The sequence below is a fragment of the Strigops habroptila genome, chromosome 1 (assembly GCF_004027225.2).
Source record: "Strigops habroptila isolate Jane chromosome 1, bStrHab1.2.pri, whole genome shotgun sequence".
NCBI classification, from domain to species: Eukaryota; Metazoa; Chordata; class Aves; order Psittaciformes; family Psittacidae; genus Strigops; species Strigops habroptila.
Window position 1 is genome coordinate 112,172,178 of NC_044277.2, and position 21,026 is coordinate 112,193,203.

General features: G+C 39.9%; 1 protein-coding gene across 4 annotated transcripts in view; it reads left to right on the plus strand.

The window, feature by feature from the left end:
* NRP1 (neuropilin 1) overlaps positions 1 to 20,607 on the plus strand; it is a 114,425-nt gene extending 93,818 nt beyond the window's left edge. For 2 of the 4 annotated variants that reach the window (XM_030487747.1, XM_030496211.1), the window contains exons 13-18: positions 1,991 to 2,050; positions 9,140 to 9,277; positions 13,078 to 13,349; positions 13,849 to 13,942; positions 15,527 to 15,586; positions 16,828 to 20,607. In XM_030487747.1, coding sequence (XP_030343607.1) covers positions 1,991 to 2,050; positions 9,140 to 9,277; positions 13,078 to 13,349; positions 13,849 to 13,942; positions 15,527 to 15,586; positions 16,828 to 17,117 — 914 coding nt within the window. In that variant the 3' untranslated portion in view covers positions 17,118 to 20,607. Of the gene's footprint in view, positions 1 to 1,990; positions 2,051 to 9,139; positions 9,278 to 9,631; positions 9,758 to 13,074; positions 13,350 to 13,848; positions 13,943 to 15,526; positions 15,587 to 16,827 lie in introns of those variants that run through there. The other 2 variants (XM_030479126.1, XM_030504647.1) reach the window with 2 other exon arrangements.
* The last annotated feature ends 419 nt before the right edge of the window (positions 20,608 to 21,026 follow it).

The window sequence follows — 21,026 nt, forward strand, 5'->3', positions numbered from 1 at the left end:
AGTTTCAGCATCAAACCCTTTATGGGCTTTGCCAATGTCTCCTGTAAATTCATTTTGCAAATCATAAATTGAAAAACAGTTCTTGAGTGGAAAAGGCACTGCACGGTCACTGTCACTGCTTTTCAAATCGGTATCCCACATGAATCTTATTCTTTTTGAAAACAGCCATGCAGGGTGTCTGATAAAATAGTCAGTATTGTGTTAAGGCAGCTCAGAAAGCTTTCAATGTTACTAAACATTGTAATTTATTTATTTTTCTGAAAGGCAAGAGCCAGGTCAGGAAACACTGGCGCTTCCTGCAAAGCCCTACGCTGAGGGGGCTGGCTTGCAAAGCCCAATAAGTAGAGACACATTTCATATAGATGGAGGCTTCGTCAGGGGAAGGAGACAGATCTATGCAAGCACCTTGCCAGTTCACTCATAGTCTCTGCACTTCAAGGAGCTCATGACTGCATCCCACATGCCCCTTAGGGAAGGCTTGAAGCAGATGAAACTCCTGGCAAATTTCACAGGTGTACTTAGGGAGTAGTTTATAATGTCTAAGACAATGGAACAAACATCAGTCTTTCTGAGCATGAGCTCTTTTAGGAAACTGAACCTATTTCAATACTAAAATTGAAATTACTACTTTGCCCTTCTACAGATGTGCAGACACTTTCATATAATTTATTACTGTACCACCTAGAAACCCTGAGCAGTGCATGCCCAGTTGTCCTAGACACTGCAGGAACACTGCATTGTGCTTATGATGTTACTTGCAATGCTAAAATGCACGGCAGTGACTTTACCAATAATTTCTTTGTAAATATTCTTTTATTCCTCCAAAATGCTTGGAAGGGAAGTATGTAAATCTCATGGCCCATTAAGGATAGCAGGGCAGTGCAGAGAGGATTTTGTCAGTGCCTTACCCTCTTTTATCCTCTCCTGGTGCAAGTGTGGCAGCCGCGTTCTCATGGGTGAGACAGTTAAGAGTCGCTTCCCTGCTAGCACTTGCACATATGTGAGTATCACAATGAAGCCTCCCTTGCAATTAACTGTAATTGTGCTGTAGGCCAGATTCTTTCCTGCTGTATTTGGACCCCATACAGAGCTACTCTATTTGCGTGGCTTATAGCATTTCCCATCAGATCATTCTCACCAACATAAAGCTGATATAGCTTGGGCATTCATTCTCATTGGAAGTCATCATAGCCATCCTTTCTATAATGCTTTAAGCATTTGCTTCCTGGAGAAAAGAAAAGCCATTGACTGGTAATCAGCACCCCACGGCGCGTTTATAATTGTGCTCATTTACTTTTTGTTTCCTTTATCAATATAAGGCTTGCTTTAAAAAGTCAAGTATTTTAAAAATATCAGTTTATGAGCTTAGGAGAGGTTTATGACCCCACTCACCTCTTGTTCATCTGCCTGAAGAAGAAGACAAAGGGGAAGTCCTCAATTCCTCCTGCTTTTTGAGACAGAAGTGAAACCTGTCTTCGACTATAGCCTAAAGTTGGGCAATCCCCATGCTTCTCTGTTGTGAGATGGTCTCACAACAGAGCTATGAAACAACACACAGGGAGGACCCAGCATGGCAGGGGCTGGAGGACCTCATGTCTCTAATATGAGAAACAGCATGTCAGGGGTGAATGCACAAACTGGTGACTGTTAGGAGTGCTACAGAGGTCATTCACTGGCTTCCCATGTGATTTGGAACAAATCAGTGTCTATAAAACAAGGATGGCCACTGGGACATGGCGAGGATTGATTAAGTGGTGTTTGCAAGGACTCCAGAGATATACAGCTTTGTTAATGATGAGTTCTTGTTTTCTTTTTTGGTAAAGGAAACCAGATCTTTAATGTCATATTTTCATGCTTAAGCTCACATACTCAGTTACCTACATGTCTAATACAGACAGTAATATTTCAGATTTATATATAGGATATTCCTAATGACTGCTGTGTCCTTGTTGTGTCCCATGTATCATGATACGCATAATTTCTTTTCCAGGTGGTACTACAGTGCTGAATACAGAAAAGCCAACAGTAATAGACAATACATTACAACCAGGTAAAAAAAAAATATTTTCTTATTAAAAACATAATAAATTCCATACCCAAATTTCATGCCAGAGACAAAATAATGAGTTGCAGCACTTCCTGACTTCCCGTTCCATAGAAGTCTCTGAAGTAAAGAAGCATCTGGTCTCTCAGCTCTGTACAGTAAATATTTTATTCCTTTCATCCACATGTAGAAACAGCAGAGAACAAGATTTCCTTCTGCATCAGCAAATGTCAAATGCTGACAAAATTAAAATAACTTAATCACACAGAGCTTAACATGCCATGTTTAAATGTGGCATGTCAGTGACACAAAGTGTGTTTGCAAACACCAGGAAAACAAAAACAGAGCCACACAGGCCCCCTCACTATTTATATCTGCAGTTTTACAAAACTGAGGCAAGTAAAGTTTGCCAGTTTCCTTCACCAGGGATCTGGCAGTTTTACAATATTGTTTTCTAGCAAGTTTTCTCAAAACGGGGTTACATAAACTGCTACCATGAACTTGAAAAGGGAAAAACAAGTTGTCACTGGCAGCAAGTCCTTTTTACTTAATCAATACACTATCTAGCAGCTTTTAAAATCCTTAATTTGCTGCTTCCACAGATTTCATACCACTTTTTTAATATCCTGTACAATTTACTGTGAGTGGGGGAAAGGATAGATTTGGGTAGAAAACCCAAACTCCAAAAACTGTGAGCACCCATTTAAAATGCTTTGTACTAATAACTGTGGAGCAGTAAAGAGGTCAGTTTTCAGTTACTCCCATTTCCTCCATTAAAGCACAGTCAGGCACAGTCTTGCAAGTGATTTATTAACAGGGTGGGTAACTGTTTATCATTGTTTCCTCAACCATATGACACAATCCACTCTTGCTTCAAGTGAAAAAAAGGCACTAATAATGCAAAAGTTTCCTAAAGGACACTGACAGTTGTCGACCTGATTAAGAGATAGAGCTGACTTATCTCAAGTGTTGTTCTCGGCTTCTGTGTTCTGATATTGCAGAGGCAAATGCTTTTACTTCCCTCAAAATTTGTCTCCAGGGTCATCCAATTGGCATAGTCAGCACACACTATTTCTAGCTCTGCCCTGTTTTATGAGCAGAGAGGGATCGTGGAGTACCAGTGCAGTGAGAAACACGATGGCACGGTGGCCTGCCCTTGTGGGACACCTCTCTACATTGCTCTTCCACAGCCAGCATTGCTGAAGGGCTGGAGGGCTGCCGGTGAGCCACAGTTCGGAAAGGGGTGGGGAATGCAAGGGAAGAAGGGGTTCTGTGCAGTAGTTTTAGCTTTTTATTTGCTGAAATGAAGGATTTTTCACCCGTTTTTTTTACTATCTTCTTTCATTTAAACAAATTGCACATTCATAAAGTGCCTCTGTGCAATGCAGTTTTCATCCCTCCTCCCCAGTGCCAGTTGCATTTGCAGGTTTTGTTTAATCCCCTTGGCATAGGTGGGACTCTCCAGTAACAGACAGACTGTTTCTGCCAGAGATTAAGATATCCTCATTTTCTCTCCTTACTTCCCTCCTGCACCACCTTTGCCTGTGATGAGCCAAGTTTTTTTCTCTACTAAAGGAGTTTCCGAGGTTCCCTTCAGAGCATGCCAATGTTACTTCCCTGCATTGTGCTGTTAGGAACTGTTTCCTTCCAGGGAATAAGGGACAAGTTCACATCCCAGACTCCAGGCTCCCACATGGCAGTGCTTTACAAAGATCATAGATAGAGATCAGTCAGATGCTAATAAATAGGAATAAGGTTTCCAGAATCTCCAGTTTAAGACATAAAAGTTTCCAGCTGCTTCATAATCCGTCACTGAAAACCAGCCAGAATACTCCCAAAAAGGGGCAGACAGAAATTGCCCTCAACATGGGGAAACCCCTCTGGCACAAAAGTGGTGTAAGCATTTCCTTCTGCTGAAGGGGCATGGCTGGACCTGGCTGACCTGATGAAGCATATCGGAGCAAGGGGGCATGCAGCTGGGAGCAAGAGTCTGCTATGGCAGTCATGGATAGCATAGTTTAAACTGGCCTTGAAGTTACAGAGCTGATCAGGGCCCTCCTGGCCCTCAGCTTTCTGAGGGTAAGTGCACTCCAGCTCTTTCAGCTATTCTCAAGCTGAATAAAGTACAAATTTAACATGCCAAGGACTAAGCCTTCAGCTTCTGCTTTAATTCCCTCTAGGGACTGGTTTACCTTTAGATGCTAGTATACCTCAAGTGAAAGAGCTATTCCAGATCAGTTGCCAGTTGCAGGCTTCAGCAGGTAGTCCTGCACGAGCTACAGCATGCCAGTGCTGGCCACAACAGCTTGTCCCACAGTGACTGGGGACACAGATTTACCAGCCCTCTCAGTAACAGCACCTGCTGTGGCACAGGTACTTCTTCAATAGGTGCTAACACTATGTATCACTGTCCTCCTGCCTGCATTCAAGCCTGCAAACACACCTAATCTTGTTATCCCAGACTAACATGCTTGTGTGTGTCAAAACCTGAGATTATCCTATTCCAACCAGCTTTCATACACTACAAAAACAGTTAAAAGCAAATAGCTGGAAAGCCTCTATGTATAAACAAGCTTTCCATCAAGGAGACTTTTACAGTTCATTTCAAGGGGACTGAATTGTAAGAAAATAAAAAAGAATCATGATTTCAAACTGCTAAAAATGTTTAGAGTTTGGATTTTTTTTAAGATAGGATCTACTTTCCTCCTCAAACTTAAAAAGATGGCTTTAACAAATCTGTCAAGGTAAATACTTTTCAGGCCTCGGTCCTAAGACTCACCAACACCTAATCTTTTTGAATACATCTTTTTCAATTCCAAAGGACTACTTGAAATGCTTGACTCTTAGCTGTTTACATACAGAGTAAGCTGTTCATTTGCATTATGTGCTCTCAGCATGTAGGCTTAGTCCTTTGTAAAGCAGTCTGTTCAAAAAGTATCTTGTTTTTCACACATGTAATAGCTATTGCCGAAAAATATGATTAAGACATCCCGAGGTTAAAATGTATGATAAGAAATAATTTAAAGGTAGAATAAGTATGATTCTCATTTATGGTGGGACAACTTTGTATCAATAAAGGGATATTAAAGCAGTTAAATTATCATTTACTATCATTCAAGGTAATTCTGTGCTGCCAGCACAAGTTGTATAAAAAGGTGAAATGCAAATATGAATCAGACCCAATATACTACTTTGAAGTGGTCCAAATTACGTTTGTAATTTCCCATTTTAATGTTGATTTACCCTTTGGCAAGAGCATTGTATAGAGAATTTTCATAGCATCTTTAATGCCATCATGCTCCTTCTTGCCTCTTGTTGGAGGAGTTATAAAAATATGTCAAAGTCTGTGGGCCGCGAAAGATTAATGGACTTGGAAGAAACTCACTCAACTAGATTTTCAAATGACTTTCTTGTTCATGTGCAGTAATGGTTCCAGCTGTGAGCAAGATGTGTTCAAGAAATACAGCTGTTGGTTATTGTTCAAGAGGATAAATCTGTTTTAATTCAGTATCACGTACCCTACATTTTGAAAAAGGCATATGGGATTTCGTCACACCTCCCTCTCAAATTCTCATCTGAACTGCTGCTATTTGGTTACATAATAGCTGGTTTTCTTCATCCTCTCAATACACACAAACACAGAGATCAATCACCTACAGGCAGGAGAATTATCTTAGCAGGGGAATGGGCCAGCACTGCAGAGGGAGCCCACCAAATGCTACTCTACCTACTTTTCTTCCTTCCACCAGAGCTGCCAAGCTATAGCTCAAGGACAAAGAAGAGGACAGATTGCCTGTAGCTTACTGTGAGCTACTGTATCAGCCCCTTGGGACTTTTAATAGAAATGTTGAACTATTCTGTCTTTTGCTGGGGCAGATCCATTGTCCATACAACTAATGAACCTACCCTGATGCTACAAGCGTCTATTATTAATTGGCTTGCAGGTCTATTTTTTCTTTTTATGGGTCCCTGGGAGAAGCATTGGAAGAGACATAAGAATAGACAATAAGAGATGGCATGTTTAAGGAGCCCATAAAATAAGAGCACTCTGAAATTCCTTGCCTTTGACCTTCAATCCCATGTGATTTTCTAAGGAATATATTGACGCAATCACTTTTAAGAAAACAATAGAAACCAAGCAAGAAATAGCTGACTGAGAGCAGGTGAGTGCTCAAATTCTGCTCAATTTCAGGGGATTCACATTAACTTCTGCACGGAAAAGAAGTTCATTTTTATGCTACACCATGCTGTCTCCGAGTCCAAAGCCAAAGAACACAGTCATGGCCAAAGCATATCAGACTTAGGCTCTTTGCCAATTTCTTGGACTAGATACATTTCAAATGGAAGTGTAAGAAATTCCATATTAGATGGTGCTGTGAAATTTAGCTCTGTTTTAAAACTATCCTTCTAATCCCAATGTTCAGAGCTGGCTTCAGAACCAAAAAGCCATGAATCAAATGGCTTTTGTCATTCTCTCCACTTCAGAATTAACAATTTAATTCTGGATATTTTCCTTATCCATTTCAGTGTCCAGTTCTCTTTGAATTGTGTTCAGCCTTAGCAGCATTTGAGGGAAGGAAGTATCACTCACATCATGCAAGAATTTTTTTTCCTTTGATCCACATTGAATTTCACTGGATATCTACCACTTCTATGAAATGGAGAAAACAGAATAGTATAATCTTCCTTCTCTGGATTCTTCACCCATTTACATACTTCTGCTGTGTCTTCTGCTATTTATTTTTATTCAGAGTTGAACAATACCAGTCCTTTCAATCTCTTTGTGCTATGTGCTCATTTATGCTGTGTGATATCTTCAGATTGATGTGATCTGTCTACCACTGTTCTCCTTTCTTGTGGTTTGAATACCACGCAGGCTATCACTAGCTTTGCATGATATAATCCTTCGGGATTAATAAGATTAATTTTGTTTTACGTTTTCTAAGACCTTTTCTAAAGTTCTGTTTCATGGCTCTGATGTCGAAGCCATCCAATATAGCTCTCCTAGGCCTCCTTGACAATGAAAGGCTATTTTTCACAAACTTAAAAACCTTTAATTCTTTTCAATGTCACTCTGGTTCTTTAAAAACTCCCCTTGATTTTCAGATGTCCCCTTTTGGGCAAGATGCCTTTGATCATGTCCCCATTGTCTAGAAAAAAAAATATACCGAAGAAAGAAACATAATGGATTGCCTTTCTTGCGCGCACAGGCCGAGTTCTGCCTCTTTAGCGTTTTGAGCCCAAAGAGAGATTATTCACCATGATCTGCCCCTTTCCTAGAGAGGGCCAGGTCCTCCAGGAAACATGTTTTCTCCATATTGAATTCCCATTCCAGACATTATCTGTTTAATTCATTTGTTCCCAGCTAGCATGCCTTATTCGTGACAATGTGGAGTAGACCCCTCTGGAGGCCAGCGGGAGGGAGGGGGGAGGCAGGCAGGATGGGGCAGATGAAAGGAAGGAGCAAAGAATGAGGGCTCAGTGAGGAGAGATGCCACAGCACAGCCGAGGTACTAACAGGCAGAGGAGAGGGGCAGGAGCTGCTGTATGCTCAGACCTCTCTGATGACAGAAAGACATTTTCTAGGGGCCAGAGGGGAGAGGTCATAGGGGCTGCAATGCATGAATCCAGTGAGTTGAGTTAAAACTGTGTCCAGGAGCAAGAACCCACCAAACAAGGACACAATAGGCAAGGAGAAAAGGATAGATGAACCCTTTTTATGCCCATTCTGTCTCAACCTCCTCACCTGAGGTTTTGTCTGTGTTGATAAAATGATCATTCTAGTTTACTTTTCTTTAAAATCTGGGTTGTGAGTTCAAAAGCCTTTCCAGTCTTCCCTGCACAGTTCACTATGTGGAGGAGGTCTTTGCCTCTTCAGACCAGAAGAGCTCCACCTCAAAGCCACAGGTCCCAACACACTTCCCATATTTCTCCATGTTTTCCCACAATAAACAAAACACATTCTAAGGTTGCATTATCTTTCTTGGTTTTGTTTTTTTTTTTTTTTAAATAATGGGCAGGAAACACAATTCTTCCCTCAGAGCTGATACTGATGGGAGCACAAAGCCCTTTGTTCTTAGTCCATACTTGCACAAAGCATCTCATTAAAGTAAACCTAAGTTATTCCTTTAATAAGGCATGAGTAATGCCTGAGAAAAGACTTAAGGATTTGGTCACATTGCTGTGGGAAGGGTATTGCTCTACTGGGAATTGTCCTTGCTCAAGGTGAGGTAGAAGTTCATACCAACAGAGTAGTAACCAAAAGCCCAAAAGATTTCAAACTGCTTCTGAAAATAAGAAGTGCAAGGGATTTATGTGATATCTTTGTATAATCTTTCCATTAAAATTCTAAGTTCTACTGAAGAAAATAAGCTACTATGTATTAAACCTCTGGGCAGAATTGAAGAGAAGCTGAAAACAAGATATGATCTCATTCTGATCATAATACCAGACTTCCCTTGTTTTACGTGGAGCTTGTTTTGAAGCTTATTTTGAGTTCATTTGGCAATCAGCCACATTTGTCCCTTTTCTGTCTCAATTTGTCCATTTCAATGCTGCCATCTTGTGGGCCTACTTAACTGTCTAGAAGATGCTGAAATAAGTTCCTTGCTGAAGCCACATACTATACATTTAACCAGAAATTCTTTCCTGCCAAGGACATTCCATTAGTGTTTCTGCCCTTTCTTATTTTTGTCCAGTTCTTATATTGAATTGTTGCAAAATGTTGCATTGTTGTGGTACAAATAGATATTGACAATTCAGAAAATGCATGTGATAAGAAAGCCAGAGCTTTCTTTTTGAGTCATTTACGTTACAGCATAGTTATCAGGTAATGTGAACAAATCAGAAGAATTAATCTAACCACAAAAATCCCAAAATATGGGTCATAAAGAGACAAGAAACAAGCACATAATTTACTAGAAACAGTCATTCTTCATCTGTTTCCCAGCAGAGCTGGTCTTACTATGGCTTCTCAGTTTCAAAGACGAATGGTTCTGTTAATGGTCAAATGCATGCTTTTGGTTTTGAAGTGCAAAATCTGAATTATGCAATTAATAATTGCATTTCTCCCCTCCTTTCCCTCTTTACTTGTAGAGCTGCCACTATACAACTTCAACTGTGCCTTTGGCTGGGGATCCCAAAAGACTTTGTGCCACTGGGAGCATGACAACCAGGTGGATTTAAAGTGGGCAATCCTAACCAGCAAAACTGGGCCAATTCAAGACCACACAGGTAATCATGAGTTCATGATTTAGCTGGTTTACATGGGAAGAGGTTGTTCTGTTTAATACCAACATGGCCTCCAAAACCACAGGAGATTAAATTATACCTAAGACACATAGAGTCACAAGGATGATTCTCTAGGCAACCTTATCTGTTATATGTAGTCACAACTAACCATAATTGTTCTTTCTCTTGTGAAATAAAGATCATTTATTGTCAGGAATTGAAGATATTCCCTTGCCTTTGGATAACTATCAGTCTGAGGTAGAAAAAAAATCTGAATGACCAATATGCTGCCAATATCACTTACCAAGTGATACAGTCATGAACAGACCTCACATTATTCCTGTTTGTGGTTACAAGGACTGCCCACCACAGAAAGGTGTTGTAAATGAAACTTCCCAGATGGACAAATTTCCATGCCCTCCTCCTCTCCAGCAGGAGTTGGAGATTATAGCCATCCCTTCGCTCACACAGAGTTTTTCCAGAAATATCACCCTGGGAAATTGATTGGTTGGTTTTGTGGTATCTAACTCATGGCTCTGCATAATTAGGCCATAAATACACTGCTGGCTAGTGAAGAAGGAAGGGCATTATGTGACCTGCACAGCCTCTTGCTTTAGTGTTCTCTCTTGCATATGTGCAGATTAATCAAATGTGTTCAGATGAATCCCCCTTCCCACTTCTGCAATCCCTTTGCCTAATGAGAATGACAAGGAAATTAGACAAAATTGGACTTTTTAAATTCTGAGACACTTTCAATTGAATCTTAAGACAAGTACGGTAGTTTCAGGAAAAAAAAACTTATAATACTTTGACTATAAATGGCATTGTACAAATAAATGGCATCAAATTAACTAAATGCAGTTAACTGAAGTGAAGGTTGTAATGGTGGAAAAATTGATGTAGAGTAAAGTGAAATGGCTCAGTAGGATCTGACATTGAAAGGAGGTTAAAAGCTATGTTAGCCAGAGACTGACAAAATCTAAAAGGCATGCATAAGTAAAGCTCTAATTAAGACAATGAAGACAGAGTTCCTGACCCAGCACTGCAATAATATTCTGGAAATGAGAGCTATCTGCACTTTGCCATGAAGGATTATAGAGAGGCTGAACCTGTCTTCAATCAAGAGTTGAAGAAATTATATTCTTCAAATGAGTTTTTGTTGTTTCTGCTGGGCCCTGCTAGTGCAGAAGACTTATTTGTTCCATTAGCTGTAGCTTCAGTAAGTCTTAAAGGCAGCCCCTTTTTCTGCTTACTGCACTAGCTTTCAATATTTTCCAAAATTTTCCTTCAACTCTAAGGGCATCTTCACCTGCCAGGTTTGCCGTTCACCTGCCAGCAGGTACAGAATGAATGGGGGTGGGTGTGAATGCAGACCATGAGCAGTCTGAATGGCACTGATGTCCCAGACAAGCCCCTCAATGTCACCACTATGCAGTAAGGCCACCTTATATATTGGGAGAACTGCAATGAACAACTCCCAGGCATATCTTTCTCTCAGTTGCACATGTATAAAGCTGAAGAAGCACCACAGAAGTGATCTTCAACAGCAATTGCTTTAAGACAGCAGGATACGCTGTATGTCACTTCAAATTATACATGTTATGATTAAATCTGACCAGAGTTAAGTCTTCCAACTGAGACAGCCATCCTAATGCTGTGATTATCTTCATTTTTTCCTCCCTTTGGATTTCCCTATCACCATTCTCTGATGAGATTTGCACATGTGCTGCCCTCTGCCTAGACGTAAAGCTGGAAATAACACACAGGCACAAGCACTCCTGCTGAAGAATCTGGACAAGATATTACTGCAGTAAGATAGGGAAAAAAAAAAAAAGAGAGAGATAAAAAAGAAAGCCTATTTTTTGGGGCAGTTTAACATCATCTTTCCTTACAAAATTTTTTTCAAAGACCAGATACTTCCACATGCATATTGGCCAGGATACCTCTGTTATACCTCTGACAGCCCACAGAAAAATCCAAACAAAAGAAAAAGTCCTTGTGTCATGTTAGAAGAAATTTTGTCTTTCTCATTTATTAGGCTCATTCTTTCCAGTTCCTGTGTTTAACATGCTCCTCTTTGTTCCTGGTTCACCTTTACTACCCTGTCCTTCTTATGCTTCCCAGAGTAGCAGTGATCATCTTCCTTTCTTCATTGGTGCAGGACTATACCATTGCAATCCAGCAAGTCTCAATTCAATAACATCTTGTATAAGCAAAGAGCAGTGGTGAAAAAACACCACCCTTCCAAAATATCTTCTTCTGCCTCTTTGTACTTTTGTTTAAGCATTGGTATAAACAGATACATGTACACTTATTTCAGCGGTTGAGGAACAGTATTTCTTATTCTCTGTACTGCTTTCAAAATAACTTTATACCAATGCCAGTAAATGCTGTCTCCATCCTTTTGTGTGAGTGCATTCCACATGCAATCTATTCTTATACATACCGGGATGAACTTCATATTTTTCCACTATAATTGTCTGCAAAGAAGCTGCTGAAAAGCTGACTGGAATGGATGTCTGACTGATGTAAATCAGAAGCACTTCTCTATAGTCAGTACCTTACTTTGCAATTTTCTGTTACCAAAATAATCACACTCCCATGTGCTTCTGTTCCTGTATGATTAAGCAAGTCATTTTCCAAGTTAAGGGTACAGATTTCAACCTGTATAAGTCCGTTACACTCTTCAGAAAATACTAGCCATAATCTTACTCTTTGGAGAAATGGCTCATAAACAGACAGACCCTAGTATATTGTTACAAAAATCAAGGGAATAACTCTAACACCATTCATGACAACGCTCAGACTCTATACAGGAGGACTGTTTAGAACTCAGTTCCTGATCTCTGACAATGACAGTTCAAAGCTGTTTTATCCTCCAGTGTTCTTCCCATTCTAATCTTGCCTTCTCAAGCACATATTACTTTAAACAGAGATTAAAAATAGCTCTTTGCACAATTAGTATAGAGCAGGCCCCAGGGATTTCTGTCTAGCCTGCTGAACTAGGGCTGGCTGTCTTCAGGAGGTGCATGCTGACTAATGGAGCATATGCTGTCGCATCAAACATGCTTTTGCCTTCTTCCCTGAGCAAAAGCAGATGCCTTGTGCGTGCCACATCACGAACATGTTACAGTTCACTCTCTGCACAAAACATCCCAGTGAACAGCAATGGAGACTGCCAGAAGAAATCATGAAATCATAGAATGGTTTGTGTTGGAAGGGACTTTTAAATTAAAGGTCATCTAGTCTAACCCCCCTGCAGTGAGCAGAGACATCTTCAACTAGATCAGGTTGCTCAGAGCCCCTTTCAGCCTGACCTTGAATGTTTCCAGGGATGGGGTATCCACCACCTCTCTGGGCAACCTGTTGCAGTGTTTCATCACCCTCACTGTAATAAATTTCTTCCATCTCCCCTCTTTTAGTTTAAAACCATTTCCCCTTGTCCTATCGCTACAGGCCCTGCTAAAAAGTTTGTTCCCAACATTCTTATGAGCCTCCTTTAAGTTCTGAAAGATTGCAATAAGGTCTCCCCTTCTCTTCTCTAGGCTGAACAACTCCAACTCTCTCAGCCTTTCCTCACAGGAGAGGTGTTGAATCCCTTGATCATTTTTTCTTTTTTGGCCCTCTCCTTAGAGCACATCAGCTTTCCTGAGCTTCCAAACCAACATACTCCAACTCTTGGTTGTGAGGCTTGACCCATCAGCACGGAAAGAAAGCAAAATGATCAGGGGTGGTTGGGACTTCTTAGGCAAACAAAATGAAAACTAGTGGCTGTTCCTAACACAGTCCTTCTGTCACAGTAGGAGATGGCAATTTCATTTACTCGCAAGCTGACGAAAGCCAGAAAGGCAAAGTCGCCCGGCTGCTGAGCCCCGTGATTTACTCACAGAACTCTGCCCACTGCATGACTTTCTGGTACCACATGTCCGGCGCACATGTCGGCACCCTGAAGATCAAGCTGCGGTACCAAAAGCCAGATGAATACGACCAGGTGCTGTGGACCCTGAGTGGGCATCAGGCAAACTGCTGGAAGGAAGGACGCGTCCTTCTTCACAAGTCTGTGAAACACTACCAGGTAAGCTTGGCTGCTCCTTGCTGAACCACCAGAGCCAAGGCCAGTAAGGCCTTGCTGGTCATGTTTTGCACACTGTAGCAGAAGATGTCACTGAAGGATTTATGTACACAGTATTATACTTACAAATGACATGCTGTTCCTGTGACAGTAATAGTAGTGGCATATTTCATGGTCTCTCAGCTGACAGTGATACAAGCAATTTTTTACTGAAGACCAAGTAAATACTTTAGAAATAATTTCTCATCTCTCAGAAAACTGCATTCTTGCCACAGTTTTTCTCCAATGTAAAAGTCTTTAATGAAGTCTGACATTATATAAATTCACATTTTCATATATAAGTTCATAAAGGCATGGAGTGCAGATTGGCAGGTCACAATCAAGGTACATGTAGATGTGGCATCATGACAAGTGAAGATGTGTGTTAACAACTAATTAAGATATCCTGAATGCTGCAATTGTGTATTAACATGAAAATGTGAACATTATCTTATTTTGCCAGGTGGTTATTGAGGGAGAAATTGGAAAAGGAACTGGAGGAATCGCTGTGGATGATATTAAAATTGACAATCACGTAGCACAAGAGGACTGCCGAAGTAAGTATGGATAGCAAGAACATCTCATCCGAAACATTTTTTATTCTGTTTTGATTGCTGGTTTTATCTGTGAGAAAGCAGTAGATGATTATTGGCTATATAAGAGGTTTTGCACTGAAAACATCCTGATCTGACCCATAGCTTTATTCATCGTAAGTGCCACTGGTGTCATCTCAGCAATGCACCAACTACAATATTTTGGATCAGAACTAGCATCCTATTGACATGGGTCACAGCATGTTCACACTCTCACATCTCTCCCTGTGTTTTATATTGTTGCCCTCTTTAAACTTCTCTGCTTTTCCTAATGGTCTTCCCTGTTTTAACTAATGTTCAGAATCCAATTTTATTTCTTTGCTCTCTTTAGAATACTTAGTACCAGGCTTACTTGAATTCTATTTTAAAGGACCATATCAAACCCTTACAGGATACACAGATAGGGTGAAACGGCCCCTACTCTGCCCTCTGATGTCTTGCAATTCTGAGTTTGCTATGACTCATTTGCTGCAGTCACTAGCTCCCAGCCATGTGGGACCCAAAGTAATGTTAGAACATGGCCTTTTCTACATCTGAGCCAGGCTATTCCTCAGATGCTATGTGAGTCCTTTTATTTCTGGCCAGTCTTGAGTTATTCCAGTCACTGCTGATCATAGGTACATTGCATATCGCACATAATTTGGCAGCAGCAACCCCAGATAAACACAAGCAACTGATCCCTGTCCTTCATGATGGAGATGAAGCAACGACTTCTAGGTAGGAGAGGGAATAGAACTGAGATCCCTCAGCATTAGGAAAATAAACTTAGGCATGCAAGTTGGCAACACAACTGAGAGCAATAATAGAGGGTGTTCCTCACCTTTTGTAACTAATATCTTTTTGAGGGTAACATGACAGACTTCAGCTACATGGTAATTTCACTGCAGGATGACAAAACTCTAAAATATCTTTTTATCACACATTCCATCCTCTGTGGTTCATCGTATGCCACCAGAGTGACAGCTGCCAGGAAAGAGACGCAGGACATATTGCAGTGCCCTCAGTGCCAAGAAGGGTGCTGGGACCACAGTGATTGTATTTACCTGGCTCCAGAATGAGAGAGGGAAGTAACTTCTTTCCTATCTCCACATGTTTTTGTTGTTCACACCAAGCACTGCACAAAGATTTTGGCCTGTGTGAGCTAAAGCCAGAAGCTCTGTCTGGAGCCCGAACACAAGTGGTCTCACTGCAGTCAGTGAAACTATTCTTGTGATTAACTACGTCTATGCTGATGAAGTGTTATGGAATTGGGCTCCAGAATTGTAAATACAATGAATGAGATGCTAATTCATCACACTGATTTCTCTTTCCCAGTCATGGAAAACCCCTGCTGATAACTAAAACTGTGCCAGGACTGGGCAGAGAGGAGTTTTTAAATCTTTCTTTTTTCTCCATTAATTTTCAGAGCCCATCATAATGAACAGTTCTGTCAAGCTGACATAATGATGCTCTGGCACAGGAAAATCTGCTATACCATTATTGCCAGCATTATAGTCAATCAGTGTTCGTAACCCTCATAATCAATGTCAATTCTCTTTGCTTCATTAGAATCAACAGATGTGGAGAATGAAATAGATGAAGAAGAAGACCCAGAAAGTAATCAAATAGGTAAAAATTGTGTTATTGTTAAAACGGAATGAATTTTTAAAGTGTATTTTCATATGAATTTGTGTATTCTATTCATCTATTTATAGATTAGTTTCCTAACTGTAAATTATATTGAGGGTTTTTTATTTATCTAGATCAGATGCTAAGGAAGCTTACATTTATTTGAAGGATGTAATAGTTTTATTCTTCTATGTCATATAATCTTATGGACTTTGTATTATTTATACCTACTGCCGAATTTGATATATGTAATTTGTTACTTTGTATAGATATATAAGCATGCACACTTAGAACTCCTTAATATTTTGTTATCTAGAAGGCTTGTCCACAGCTGAAGAAACAGCTGTTATTATATCTTACAATTTATGACTCGTGCAGTGCCTAGGTAATTAGGCTCAAAACTCTTCAGGCTAATTGTTTCACAGACCTGGCTGAAAATGTCATTTTATGACCAGTCTACCACAGCATTAGCATTTTCACTGATGATAGCTGTAAATGGATCATTAAATGGATCATAATTGTCATATTGTCCCAATAATAAGATATACTTGCATTTTTCAGGCAACGAGCTTAATTTTTTTTTTTTCTGTTACAGTCAACGGCATTACTGTTGTTGATTTCAGTGAAAGCAGGGTTTGTCCAAAAAGATTTTTTGGCTTTTTCTGCAACAACTAGCAGGGCTTGCAAGCTTATTGGAAGCTTTTCATACGCTGAAAGGGTTGAGGGAAAACAATATGATACCCAGTGAATATTGTACACACGGAGGCAGAGTGCTCTTCTGTGTCAGTTCTGTCACTATTTCCATTTCAAGGTCCAGTCCTGAAGTCAGAGAATACAAAATGGCTGCAGATTCCCAACCAATGTCTAAGGCTATAAACATTCAAACTGAGCTGAATGAGATTTAATTAACATTTTTGAGCTAAATACTGCGAGCTGCAAAATACAATTGAAAGGTCTGGTTATTCATTCCCAAGACTCCCACTTAATCTAGGGTAGAATCAGACCCCTACTAAAATGCAGCAGATTCAAGTTTTGGAGAACAGTTTGAAAAAAATTAACAACTATTTGGGCCCTATTACAATATTCAGCTATTTGTGACTACCTCCAAGAAGCGAGGTTTTCAGATTCTGTAGCAACTTCTGTCAAAAACTTACTGTCCTTTCTCCAAATTTCCAACTCATCAAACAAAGTTCTAACTAGAATCAGTTCTGAAAATTTTGCAACTCTTTACTCCGTTTCAGGGATTACACCTCCATACCACACAGGCGAGGACTACGATGATAACATCTCCAGGAAACCAGGCAATGTTCTGAAGACCCTAGATCCAATCCTTATCACCATCATAGCCATGAGTGCACTCGGGGTGCTTTTAGGAGCCATCTGTGGAGTTGTCCTGTACTGTGCCTGTTGGCATAATGGGATGTCAGAGAGGAACTTGTCTGCACTGGAGAATTACAATTTTGAACTGGTCGATGGTGTAAAACTGAAAAAAGATAAACTAAACACACAGAATTCGTACTCGGAAGCATGAAGGTATAAAGCGACTGGAGAAGTTTCAGAGAATCGGGATGGAAGGACATAGCTCGGTCGTGCTGGGGAACTGATGATCTTTTACTGTACAGGCTGAAAAGTGCATTGATGACACTGAGCCAAGCTTTTCTCAGGAGCTTCAATGAGTGTGTAACCGATAAACATGGACAACAATCTGTGTTAACAATCTGAATCATGTACAGTCTGCTTTTTCTGTTGGTTTTATTTGAAATAATCCAATGCTGGTGTTGAGACCAAGTATGATTGACTTATAGTTCATTTTGTCTTTCTTTCTCTCCCTCTCTTTTGTTTTCCGTTAATGGATAATTTTGGTTTTACTGTGCAAAAACCAAGACGCTGTCACAAAATGTATTCAGTGGGGTCCTTTGGATGGACATGCTGTCTGTAGCTCAGTGCCCAGAAAATATTGGAGTAACAGCAATTTAGTGGACTCCTGCACCTGTATTTGTGTATAATTGCTCGTGTTGTGCATAGGCAAAGAAGGGTTAGGATGTTTTTGAAAGTACTGCTGCATCAGTACCGATATAGTGTGTCAGCTCTGTTTATGAAGCAATACAGTCAAATTTTATTGATGTTTTTCAGTGTTGTACTAAATTTTGTGCTTGTGAACTCCATGAAAGAGTATGTGCCATCATCAGACACAACTGGTAACCAAGTGTACTGCCTAAAAACTAAACAAAAAAGTCCTTGGCACTGGCTAGTGTATGTCCTCTCAAGTGCCTTTTTGTTTGTACTGCTTCTCATTGTGTTAACATTAACTACAGCTCTGCTTCTCTGCAGTTGTGCCCTTGTCTTTAATCATATTCTGATGGCTCACCAACTGAAAAAAAAGTATATTTTAGTGTAAGAAAGTAGCCTCAGCAAGGCAAGGGCAAAACAGATTTGACAACCTGGCTCAATTGTTCTGCTTTCTGTATTTCGACTTCATGTCTCTTGACCCTTTTGTATAAAGCTGCAATATCCCCTTTTATTGTTCTTTCATATAGAATGTATTTTCAAATGTAAAATCTCTCTCCCTGTCTCTTCTCTTTCTCTCTCTCTTTCTCTCTCTGAGTAGATTGCATAAGCATTTGTCATTGCCAAGGAAAGAAAACTGCAGCTTTAACTTGCTGGTAATGGCAAAGGATTTTATTAGAGTTTGTGTTAAAAAATAAGGGAAAATTCTTAACTTTACCCTCCAAAGTCGAACTTTGGGTTTCTTCTTAACAGCATAAAGTGACAGTATCTTTTTTCCTGAAGTCATGAAACATGCCTTTTATCCTGAACAGCTTGCCTGTTAATTACACCAGGGAAAACGACTCCCGTACTGAAAAGATTGCCTTTACAATGAGAAACTTTCCTCCTCCTGCCCCTACCTAAACCCAGAGTTCTGTTCTCTCAGTAAGCATGCATTTTCATGCTAATCAATGCTAATTGGGCTTACACATGGGTACTGAGGGCAGAATAAAATCCCACAGTGTATGTAGGGTATGTTCTTACCATCCTGTTATATCCAATTGGCATTTCATACCAGGAGGTTTCTGTCTGACCAGAAGTGCAGATAGTGACAGATTCAGTGAGCTGAGTAATGTAACTTGTCAGGAAAATGTGTTTGACAATTATGTGGCCATTTTTTCATATTTTTGGACAAATATTATTGGACAAATAATATTCAAAGCCTATGCAGCTGGTCCAGCAGTGTAAAAAGAAACAAGAGTATGTTTCCCATGGGGGTCATAGCGGGAGGCAATGGGCCAGAGGAATCGCTCCCCTCCTACAGGTGCAAGGGAGCCCCGTGGTTTTCTGCAGTGAAAACAGCACAGCACACTGTACAGCCATAACTGAGGAAGCAGCGGAACAAGGCAGCTTTAACCTTCCCCTGGGTATCTACCAACCAGCAGATAAAACCAGTGCAAAAATGGGGAAAGGAATGTCCTGCAAAGTGCTGAACTCATGTTTTTCCTAACTGAATTCCGCAAGTAGCGTCAAAGAAGTGATTGTGACTTTCTGAGATAGTCTTTTCCAAAATTGCTTTCGTAGTAGAGCAATGAAGTATTGAATGAAGTAGGACTAAAGAAGGGCTAATTCAGCCTTCAATCACATAAAGCAACAGGATTCACCCCTATTTATTAATTAAAAGTTTTGAAGCTTATAATTCCACCAATATGAACCAGGAAACAGAAAAATCAGTTGAAAATCCACCTGTAACCTAGAAATTGAAGAAAAGGGAGAGAGACTGGATGCAAAAATATGAGTTTTGAAGTTGAAAATATTTTAAAGGAAGACCCAATAGAAAAAACAGTGGGCAGTTGCAACTTCAAAAGAGTCCTAAAGGCAAAGACTACAGTGAAAATTCAACCACCCACTTCAGGTCATCAAACCTTAGATGCCTAAATTGGAAGAGTTACCGCCCAAGGCTCTAGACCTTGGGTCCTCCAGAAGGTGAGAAGAGCACCTAAGGCCTGAAAGTTTTGCCTAAAAGTCCATGAAATGTTCCAAAGGACGAACTCACTTTGGCAGAGGCAGAATGTTCATTCGTATCTAACACTACAATTTGACCATAATGGTATCGCAGCAGCTAGTTAATTAACCCAAAGAAATAAAGGAATTTTTGAATCTATTTTCAGAACACCACCACCATGTGATTCAGGTGTTAGGGTCTGTTCTCCTTAGCTGGAAAAACTTCTAGTCTACTAACTTGACGGAGAGTTACAAGCATCTATTGCCTTGAAGAGAAAATCCCATTGGGGAGCTGAAGCCCAAAACCTTTTGAAATATTCCCACAGATTTCAATCAGGTCTGGACCAGCTCTTGGTCTTGATTTATCTGAACAAAAAACTGGTAGTTGGTGGGGTTTTTTCTTCTTTAAACATGCTGAGTATAGTGAACATAAAAAGAAATGTATCTCCTTTGTGGTGTTCAGACCTTACCATGATAATGAGGATCTAGCACTGAAGATTTTATTTCTCTGAAGGTAATAGAATGAAAGTTGCCCTTCAATAAAGGAAAAATGATACTGCAACTTTACATTGAAAAGTATCTTGCACTGATAAATATATTTAAAAAAAAATTATATGTTTATAAAGTTATTAATTTGTAAAGGCAGTGTTACAAAATGTTCAGTTTATATTGTTTTAGATTGTTTCATAATTATTAAAGTGTAAAATAACATATTTTTTTCTTTATTGAAAAACTATAAAAATCTTCTGTAGTAAAATGGTTTCATTTTACTGGTATATTATTGCTTCATGTTTTGTACCATCAAACTTTGCGCAAATTTTTTTTACAGAAATTTTTATTTTCTATGACAATATGACACTTGTAAATTGTTGTTTCAAAATGAACAGCGAAGCCTTAATTTTAAATGACATTTGTATTCTCAGACACTGAGTAGCATAAAAAAACACATAGAACTGAATTGTAACTTAAATTTCCAAACTATGACTACTACATTCCAAAGAAACAGTTGAATTAAACATTTTCATAAAATATCCCATACCTGATGTATTTTATTATACTAAAATGGATTAGGTTTATTAAATGGCTGGTTCTATTTAGCATCTTCCAGCAAGCACAATATTTTAATCGTGGTTACGTTCGTTGGTAGGAAATTCCAACAAACAGACACCTTGGTGAGACCATTCATGGTTTAGGATGGAGGAATTCTCCCTGCCCAATTCTCTCTCCCTGCTGGAAGATACTCCCACTACATGCCTAACTTTTAGCCAAACAGCAGGGATTTAAGCGGACAAGTTTGCCACCAGTGCTCTTAAATTGTAATTCACCTCACTACTGTGTGGGAAGCCCAAGCTGCACAGCCTGTGTTGGTCATACAAGCCCCTTGTGGCTTGCTCTTAGGGTGAGATTTGCTGTGGAGTAATGTCCGTTTTTGACAAGTTGCTCCACTAAG